The sequence below is a fragment of the Centroberyx affinis genome, unplaced genomic scaffold (genome assembly GCF_046629955.1).
Source record: "Centroberyx affinis isolate AG114_WGS23_722 - 3 ecotype Tasmania unplaced genomic scaffold, CSIRO-AGI_Caff_v1 ptg001376l_1, whole genome shotgun sequence".
Taxonomy (NCBI): Eukaryota; Metazoa; Chordata; class Actinopteri; order Beryciformes; family Berycidae; genus Centroberyx; species Centroberyx affinis.
This window is the reverse complement of record NW_027279860.1, coordinates 155,360-165,350: the sequence shown is the minus strand read 5'-3', so window position 1 is coordinate 165,350 and position 9,991 is coordinate 155,360. Positions and strand designations below refer to the sequence as shown.

Here is a 9,991-nt window from a genome sequence, read left to right as displayed (position 1 = left end):
TCCACCAGAGGTGTGGCCAAGTCAACTTTTCTCGAGTCCCAAGTCTTGAGGCACATGTCTCAAGTCAAGTCTAAATGTAGAACACCAAATCAAGTCAGAACAAATCAAGAGTCCAGTATCAATTTAATATATTGAAGAAAACTAAATATCTAGGACTTTTCAACAAAATATGGTTTTAATAGGATAGAAACATGGTAAGAGCATCATGAGTTTGATTTCTATAATCAGTCTCAACTTCAATAAATTCAATCATTCCATACAAATTCAGAAAACAGAATTTAAATTCAGTCATCTGTTGGAACAAATCTCATCACTTTCAATCTAAGTCATTTACACAAACACAAGATCTCAAGTCAAGACTTTAGAAACCTTTTCGAGTCATCAAAGTACAAGTCAAAGTCGAGTCCCAAGTCACCAGAACCCAAGTCAAGTCTCAAGTATTCTCTTCATGCATCAAGTCAAGTCTCAAGCAATTCAAACTGTCACTCTAGTCCAAGTCATGTGACTTGAGTTGGTTAATTGTTGAGGGAGGGAAGAGCTTTCATTTTTCATTTCCCCCAACTAGATTTTGGTTTGGTCTATAATTATCAACAAGGTTAAATGACTATGTGAAATGACTTTGAAATTAGAGATACATAAGATATGCAGTCATATGTTTATTGGGCTTGACTAAAATATATTTCCCATATTTTGACCAGACCTTATGTACAACTGTCAAACATTGAGGCCTGAAAATGATCAATTATCCATACAGTACATTTTCAAACTGTCCACACCTGTGTAGTGAATTTCTTTCAATTTCTGGTCACAATTCAGAGAAAATTCATCTTTGAAACTCTTTTTTATGTTAACTAACATGTGGAAAACTTAAATCTAAACACATATTAATCTTTACAAAGGCAGAACCCACTTCATAGTTGCTAATGGTTAGGGGTAACTACTGGTAGGTGTAAGTAGCAGTCAGAGTGATTAAACAAGGCATCATGTTTGGAGTAGCACCAGTTTAGAGCACATGTTCTTTCCATAATGTTGTACAGTGCATGCAGTTGCCATAACAACAGTACAAAAATTAAATACACTTTGCATTTTAGAGCGATTAAAATCACACATGACTAACTCTGACCGAGGCAGAGTCACCCAGAAACACGTCTCCTTAAGCATTAACATCCTTAAGCCATTAACATCATTTACACCCACCTGAACTTACTTAAGTCATGCTCTAAAGCAGTGGTTCTCAACGTGGGGTCCGGGGACCACCAGCGGTCCTTGAGGGGGTTCCAGGGGGTCCCCAGCAAATTGATGAATTGTTAAACTTCATCATTATTTCATTTACAAGAAGTTAGAGAATTAGAGAATGTAGAAGAATGACTGTTTTGATCATAGTTCCACTGTTATCTCTCTACCTACAAAACAAATTCTAATCAAATGGGGGTCTGTGGCCTTAATGTGTACTAAATTAGGGGTCCTTGATATGAAAAAGGTTGAGAATCACTGGTCTAAAGCATGCATGACCAATGAACTTTGTCAGTTCTTTCTTATAACCCCAAATAGCACTAGTTTCTACACTGATACTGAAAAAAATAGAAATATAAATGGGCTTGGTCTTACTGCTCAGAAGGCTCCCATTCACTACAGATGAACAGAGCCTTTGGGGAAAAATCAATTAGGTCAATTCACAAAACCCTTAACTGCACAAAACCCATTTTCTGGAGACTTGCTCACTGACAGGAAAGTGATGTAATAAATCAGAATCAGAGTATTATGCATTAGTCAGAAAATGTTTTGGATTGCTGACCTGATTATAAGCTCTATCTGCATGTTTTTAGTTTAAATGCCTGACTGTGGGGGGGACGGGGTTGAGATGAACTGTCCCATAGTCCCTCCCACTGGGTCTGGCATTCAGGTACAGCTCCCTCCCTCTCTCTATAAAGCCTCTCATGTCAGCAGTGTAAACTTCAGGACTCAACTCATGGTAAACTCTTTACAGCCTTGGAAAAGCACCTAACTCTCCTAACAGGCGCAGAACACGCTTGGATGCGCACCATAAATTCTCTATATCACGTTGCAAGATAGTGCCTAAGGTAAGCCACCTTTTCCATGAAGATTGAAGCATTTTTGTAAGAGTCGATGGAAAAAATGTCCAGATATTAGTAAAGAATGTAAATTGATATGAAATTTGGGGCGAGGGTTGGAAGAATTGGGGGTTGAGTAAAGAATAAAATTTGTTGTAAAGCATTTTTTTTTTTTTTTAAATGTAGGGTTGGATTGTTATGTTGCTGCTTTAGTTGTTTTTATGTTGAGGGGGAGCATACTCATGCACTGATCTTAAAATCAATCTTAAAATCAATCCTGCCTTACATTAATATTAATTTAAATTGACTATATTGACCCAAGTGACTGTTGTTTTCTTTTGACACCTTGTTGTGCTGCTAAACCGGCTGTCAGTTTGTTCAGAATAAACAACAAGAGCCTTCTCAAACTAATGAATCCCCAGTCTTGGCAGCCAGTCTCTCACCTCCTCTAACTTTGCCTCATGGTTGTACAACTTCTGTTTCTTTACCATTGGCAGCTCCCAGCCAAAATGAGATTAGCCCTGCAGACCGTCATCTGCTGCTGTGTTTTCACCACGGTGCTGCCGATGGTGAAAGGTGCAACAGGGGACTTCAACTCCAGCCTGAAAAAGAGGTGAGCTGGCTGGTAAAAGAGCAAGAATCTCCATCTCATCAAGTCAATTTAATCCCGGATCCATCCTTAATGCAAGTCTTATTCTCTTCTTTAACATTCAAGCCAGGATCCTACATAGGAGCTTGATCACCCTAAATAAGACAAGGGGTAGTTACATCAGGTCACAAATTGATGAATAAAAACAAGTGAAGGGAATCTGCCAGTGAAGTGACGACAATTTCACTTGTTTCAAAGGCAGCTTAATTTATTTCAAGTGACATTTTCTGGAAACAAGTGGAGAGATCTGCCTTATTTCAAGATAATGCCACTTGATTGAGATTCTTGAAACAAGTTAAGCTCTACTGGCAGCAAGTGAAATGATCTCATGTCTTGGATGACATTCTTCTCCGACTCTCTCTGACTTTATCACATTAAGTCTGTGCTGTTTGTTTCTGTGAAATTAGTCTTGTCAGTTTCTGTCGTCACCAGCTCTGCTGTGTGTGGCAGGTTTCGAGTTTGGCTGCAGAGCCGCATGAAGAGAGACCTGCGCAGCGGCTTAGCGACGGCCACTGAACAGGACCCCGAGACCCATGTTGGACCACAGCAGAAAGGCGGTGCAGAAACTCTGGCACCTCCATCAAAGTAAGAAGAAAGGCTGTTTTTATGACATGTTACGAAAGTGCCACAGATGATGCAATTGAGTTTCATATTAAGTGTGAGTGTTTCAAGATCCAAAATCCCAAATTAGATGTCCAAGTTTTGAGAAAAGTGACACCTACTCTTATAAAATGATTAATAGCACAAATTTTGGTAGTATCATTTAATGACAAAATGTTAACACTTTTACAGATTAGATCCTCAATCCATATTTTACTGATAAATCTTGATGATATTTTGGAGATGAACTTGTCTTTTACACCCTGTCAGTGTATTCATTATGTGTTCTCAGATCAGATTTCCCAAACCCTAAATGCGTCCAGGGGCAGACTTACTGATTTTGGTGGCCCTAGGCAAAAAGAAAGCATGGGGCCCCCTGAATCCCAACCCTTTCCCTTTTGAATCCATCCTTTTTTTTATTCATTACCTTCAAGTTGGGGCATTTTTCTGACCCAATTGTATAACTTCTCTCTCAGCTACTGATGCAGTGGCAGGGAAATTAAGTGAAATGAAGTTAAAGACAAGTGGCAAAATTGCACTAGAAGTGGAATAGCCGACTGAACAGTGGGGGGCGACCATGACTTAAGATTGAAATAATTTATTGTAACAAAAAGAGGGGTGTTTTTCAATAAGTACATTTCTTTTATATTGATTAAAAATAAGTTTACATGATCTATTCTTGTCTTTTTTGGGGCCCTCTGGTTGCCCGGGGCCCCCGAGGCAGTCACCTACCTTTGCCTAATGGTAAGACCGCTCCTGAATCCGTCCCTCTAAATCCCCCTCTTTCTTCTCTTTCTTTTCCAGCTTTGGGTTAAACATCAGATCCAAGAGGTGGACTGTGACTTCGGCCAAAAAGCCCGGCTGCGTCCTGGTCACCTGTACGGTCCACGAACTGATCTATCGACTGCACCTGTACAACGAAAGCGGCAAAGAGGCCAGCGCCCCCGAGGACAAGATGCGCTCCACCGGCTACGGACGCCGCCGCCGCCGCCGCTCTCTCCCGGACGCCGCCCGGCTCGCCCTCCGGACAGGGAAACGTCAGCGGAGCGTCGGAGCTGCTCAGGGAGGCCAGGGACTCAAAACCCCAACCGCAGTGGCCTAAGACGGGCGGGGTGGAGAGGCAGTGGAGAATAGGTTTTTTTTTTTTGCTCGCATCGGACGGAGATAAGTCCCTTCAGAGGTTCTCTTCCACAGCATTACTTTAAGGCATGCAGTGAGAATGGCTGCTGCATCAGAGGAAACTTTGGATGAAGGCGAGATCCCAATAATACGTACTGGGAAGTGTGTGTGTGTGTGTGTGCATCTGTGTGTGCTTAGGTGTGCAGGTTTCAGTCTCAACAAGTGTGTGATTTTATGGATGAATTCGCTTCAGAGCTGCGGGACTTGACAAGAATCTTTGTCTCTTCTTCAGCTTCTTCTTGAGCTCCGTCCGCCTGGCAGCGCTGGAAGCAGGCGAACCCCGAAGAACTTCTCCCAAACGCCCACGAACTACGGAGGAGTGGAGGCCGAGCTGCAGGAGTTTCCATTTCACTGACTGATTTTTGAATATTTGAAGTTACTGGACCCCAGACTGTCGTATACAGGATCCTCTCACACATGAACTGAATGGTGTGAATCGCTTGTGAAGTGCAATTTATACAATTTGTATTACATATACTTAAAAAAAAAAATTTAATTATCAGTTTGTATATAAGGAAATGTATGAAGTTGCCGTATATTTAAGCATATAATACATGCAACTATATTTTTTATACAGCCAAAATACAGATTAAACACAATATGTCTTGTTTTGATTTTAAACTTCAATGAAGTAGTTAATAATACATTTTAATTGTGAGTTACTTTGTCCTGTATTCTTTATGTAAATTAAGCATCAAGATAAGATATGAAAATACTAACTGAAGCTATTATCAAAACTAAACCTTATTACTGAGTTATGTGTCATATGAAAGATTATTTTGATGATTATATCTATTGGAAATGAATAGTGTTGGAGATGGAACAGATTCCTCTCCTGACACTGTGCAGGTAACTCCTCAGAGTTTTTATTTTTTATTATTTTTCAAAGGACATTTGTTTGGCTGATGAACGTCATCGACGGTCAGTTATTTTTTGGCAGTTGGTGCGGGAGTTTTGTTCGGATGCCATGGAAGTGACGGACTGCCTCGTCCCGCTGTGAAGTGCAAAGGACTGAAGGGCGAATAAGAGTGTTGTGCTGCCATCTAGCTCCTCAGCAGCCGACATTACATGGAACAGGTCGAGCAGCTTCAGAATGAATGCAGTGATATTGTACAGTTAAGAAGTTCAACAAAGCACTTATCTTATTGTAGTAAAGCCAATTCGTTGTGTGATCATTTGACATTTATCTGCTTCTTTATTTGAATGTAATAAATCACAATTAAGTCATAAGTCACAGAAATAACTTGAAATGGTATTAAGTGAATTATAATATCTGTTTGTGGTGAATAAGACAGTAACTTTTCATATAGTCTTCAGCAGCTTGTAATGTACTTGTTTGGGAAAATGATTGTTGCAACAATGAAAATAACTTGAAGCAACTTTGATGCTATTTGGTGACATAATTTTCTAAATAATGATTGTGCATGTGTGTGTGTGTGTGTGTGTCTGTCTGTGTGTGTGTGTGTGTGTGTAGGAAGGATCATAAAAGTGACACAGAACTCAAATATTTGTTGTGTATGGTAGAACAAGGCAAATGCCATTAAATCCTGATTACAACAGTTTTGGCTGGCCTAAAATCAGCAAGGGGACGAGAGCTGTAATTATTTAATCAGTGATGAGTAATGCAAAAACAATACTAACCATTCTTTACATTCCGTTCTAATAATAATGAATGGTTGAAATTAAATTTGACTTGGGTCAACATTGTGTAATCGCAGCATTTCAACAAAATAAATTATCCCTTGGCAAAGAAAAATCCCAGTTTTGACGAATGGAATGAGAAGGAGCAGCGTGCGCCTCTTCAACTCAGGAACACTCTGATAGACGGAGATATTATTATCTCTGGAATTTCACCTCCACTGACACACTGCAGAGCGGCCATGATGATGATCCTGAAACTTTGGCCGTATAGCTCTGGTTGTTTTCATCCATTGGTCCAAACCTAGCCTTGCAGAAGAAGTACATATGTGCCAAATTAACTTAAAATAAAACTCTCCCTCACTCCTCAAATCAATACATATTTCTGTAAGTGGGAATCAAGAATAACAATGTTGGATGTGTTTTTTTTACTTCCTGTGTGTTGTGCAGCAGTAACCGCGGTGACACAGTGTAATAAAATGTAGTTCTGTCTCTTTGTACGGGAGATAACGTCAAGCCAAACTTCATGCCAAAATATGGAAGTTTTATATTACCTTTCTTATCAGCAAACATTCATAACTCTCACAGCATGACTTAAGTTCTTTTCAGAGCCATTTGGGTCCACTGGGAAATTCGCCATGCACATATAATCCACGAAGCACCATTTAAGCCAATCAAATTTACACTTTTTTTTAACGTGTTTGCTTGTAATTCCTTTATCGACCTCCACCAAAATACACACAAGTGCTGCTTGGTGGTGCTATTACGAATACTCGTAGATTTTATGAGCCATGTAGCGTCAAGAACCATTTAAAACTAGTTATTTATGAAATCTTACAGCTAAAAACTGAACAATAGCATTTTTTGAATCCCTCATTGCAAGCTTGAGCTCCGGGCTCTATAAGTATGCATGGAAAGCTACTCAAGGCGATAAAATATAAGCTTGTATACACACTTTTTTTTTTTTTTCAGCATAGCTTTTGTGTTTTGTTGGCCTGTCAGTCACAAGCATACATGTACAAAGAATAAGTAATTTAGCATTGAGGTTGGTTAAAGCCGCACTGGGAAATACACGCTAATAGCTCAAATGGCAGTGGGAGGTAATTGTTGAAAAATATAAGGACTTCAATACCCAGAAATCCTGTATGGTGACGTCAGTAAACTGCACAGCCCGCTCATGTTGACCAACCCAGCTGGTCTGTGATGCTTTCTACCAAACAATACCAACGGGAGGAGAGAGGCAGAGACAGTTTGCATTTCACTCAATTAAGTTTTGATTTGTAACTTCCTGTGTGCAGAGAAGATTTCCCAGCAGAGTTTCCAGACCCGACATCAGAGTTTCATTTGAGCAAACGGGGCGAATCTACAGCGTCTCAATTAGTGGTGATGCTCTTCTCTGCTGCAGCCTCACATGAGAGTGACGGGTGCATTTTTACATAAACTCTTGCCTAGTGCAGCTTTAAGGACATAATCAAACAGTAATTCTCAGTTTATGAGTTAAGTTCCTCTGTTGATTATGAAATATGAGTGGAACTATAATTCTTTACTGATCAAGGCCCTGCTTTGAATGCTAGACAAATGCTTACGGGCAGCAATTGATTACACAGTATTTGAGGTGTCAATTCAGCAAATTAACAAATTCGGGATCCCTGTTTTTTTTTTTAATTGCTAGCATGCTAAAGATGAACTAACATAAGTTTTGCTGCCTTCAAGTGCTCTTTGTAAGCTCCGACTTCTGAAGTCTGAAGTCCTAATTATGACTTGTCACGTATTCAAGTGCTTTATGAAAACAAAATGGAAGGTGTTTATTTTAAACATCAAACAACACAGAGACACTTTGTGCTGCAGTGGCAGAAGAAGAGGAGAAAATAACTCAGGTATCATCGAAAAACTCCAGCTCTCCCATTCGTATTTACCACTCCGGTAAATACTCTTGGGTCTTAGTGTGCACTCAAGTCATAATTATTACATTTCCGACAGTACACCAAGGGAACATTTGTAGTCATGTTACCTTGGAAACGAGCCCCCAGCACAACACCTCAAGCAAGAGATCAATCAAAATGTTCTGTGTTAACTTCTCGTTACTGGAATTTACAGGAGGAATGGAGAAAAAGGATTTTGTGGTCTAATTTTTACGATGTTTTTCAAAAAACTTATGGTTACAAATTCAAAGTCATTTATCATTTTAGTGGGCCATTTTATAGGAATCCCCAACCAAAAAAAGTTTATATGAAGACACTCAAAATTGTGATTAGGTTTTAGTCGTTAAGTTCAAAGCTATTCAAGTTTTGAAAAATTAAGCCATTCTGTCAGATCAGCACCGGTGAACACAACTTGACCCATCAACAGACAGGTGGGGATATGGAGCACCAATCAGAATATCCTTATAACAAGAAAGCCATAGACAAACTAGGTTCCACTTCAGAAACAAGACAGCTTTCTCTCATAAACGCTCTGTATAGTTGCTCTGACAACTTAAAAGCAACACACATTTGTTTCTCATTCTCAACAAATTTATTCATTTTCACAACGAACGTAACTGCTTCAGACCACAAACACGCAAAGATGCCACAGCTGCTGCCGTCAGTCTGTTTGAGGAAATTTGGACAGCGGTGATAACATCGATATTTGAGTATAACATCAACAATGAACACATGAAATGCCAGATACTACACTGTGTCTTTGTGTTGAGAGAAGAACCTCTTTCAACTTCTTTTGATACTGCTGAAGTGAATCCATCATTTCAACCTCAAGTGACATCAGATGAACTGGTATTATCACTTCCTCGAATCTCTACCAAGTTTTATGCTTTCCAGAGAGGCAAACATCTCCATGTGCTGATGTTGCTAAGCGACTGTAGTGTTTTGTTGGTAGTTGCCTTCATAAGCCAGCTGATAGCCCGTAATTAAGTTACAAATCCTGCTGCAGCCATTTTTCAGAGCATTTACATTAAGGAAGATTGCTTTTTCCATGTCACATTATGAAATTGCATGTGGAAGTGTTTTGCTAGCTAGCAGAGGATTCATTTCAAGTTCCCTGTTGTTTACATGTTGTATGTTGGACGTTTTCTTTGAAATTGGGCTTAATCCTTCATGCTAAGTGTTTAGCATTGACGTCAAATGTTAAGTTGCGGTAGTGAGCTATTATTGGTGACTTAATTACATTATTTGCTAAGACGCTCACAGCTACAAGAATGTAACAAGTGCTAACCTAGTTTCAACTTACTTGGGAACACTTGACAGTGAACACCGTGGGTCATTACACGAAAACGCGCCATTTTGTGTCCCTCGAACAAAACTGCTCTGTAAATCAGAATAAACAATAAAACATTTTATAATTTAGTTTCCATGATATGTCTCGTAACATAAAAACAAATGAATAGTTTTTTTCTTTTGTTTGTAAACACTTTTTTGTGTGAAGCATCTTGCAAAAAATGTAAAAATGGCCTGTCCCTCAGTATGATTTTTCTACTTTTACTAGCTATTGAGGCCAAAAAAGTCTAACTATCATATAAAAACTAGAACTGGGTTTTATTCTTAATATCTGTAAAATGTTGAAAAAAACAATTTAGTCGGGTCCCCAGGTTGTCGTCAACCCTGTTACTTTTAATGAAAACACCCCTTCGGAGATAATGGACTGTTCCGAAAGTTGCATAATTTCCAGGAGGTGAAATCATCTGCCTTTTATGAAGTTGATGGTGAAAAGACAAGTAAGTGTCCTCTTCTCATCACACCAAAGACTCACCCGTTGACTGAGGAGGCACACATCTGTTTTAACTGTCATCTTCCATGGTAGTGGCAGTCACTTTCCCCTGAACTTCCCCTGCCAACCACACACCCATCAGAAACACCAC

At 39.5% G+C, this 9,991-nt stretch overlaps 1 protein-coding gene across 4 annotated transcripts; it reads left to right on the top strand.

Moving 5' to 3' along the window:
- The first annotated feature begins 1,966 nt into the window (after positions 1–1,966).
- Positions 1,967–6,135, top strand: admb (adrenomedullin b). 4 transcript variants are annotated; one of them, XR_011695615.1, is made up of 5 exons: positions 1,967–2,081; positions 2,570–2,685; positions 3,154–3,306; positions 4,126–4,501; positions 4,733–6,135. XR_011695615.1 is itself a non-coding variant. In XM_071526014.1 (5 exons), exons 2-4 carry the CDS (start codon positions 2,582–2,584, stop codon positions 4,421–4,423), a joined length of 555 nt encoding a protein of 184 aa, XP_071382115.1. In that variant the 5' UTR covers positions 1,967–2,081; positions 2,570–2,581; the 3' UTR covers positions 4,424–4,455; positions 4,733–6,135. The 4 variants fall into 4 exon arrangements, 3 of the variants coding, with proteins under 3 accessions (XP_071382115.1, XP_071382116.1, XP_071382114.1); XM_071526014.1 differs by having other exon boundaries at positions 4,126–4,455; XM_071526015.1 differs by having other exon boundaries at positions 3,172–3,306; positions 4,126–6,135.
- The last annotated feature ends 3,856 nt before the right edge of the window (positions 6,136–9,991 follow it).

Bases quoted from the DNA above. Each gene is read 5' to 3' on its own strand.
- admb (XM_071526014.1), top strand. From the start codon at position 2,582: ATGAGATTAGCCCTGCAGACCGTCATCTGCTGCTGTGTTTTCACCACG. The intron at 2,686-3,153 runs GTGAGCTGGCTG...TGTCGTCACCAG, and splicing joins AACTCCAGCCTGAAAAAGAG to CTCTGCTGTGTGTGGCAGGT. The intron at 3,307-4,125 runs GTAAGAAGAAAG...TTTCTTTTCCAG, and splicing joins ACTCTGGCACCTCCATCAAA to CTTTGGGTTAAACATCAGAT.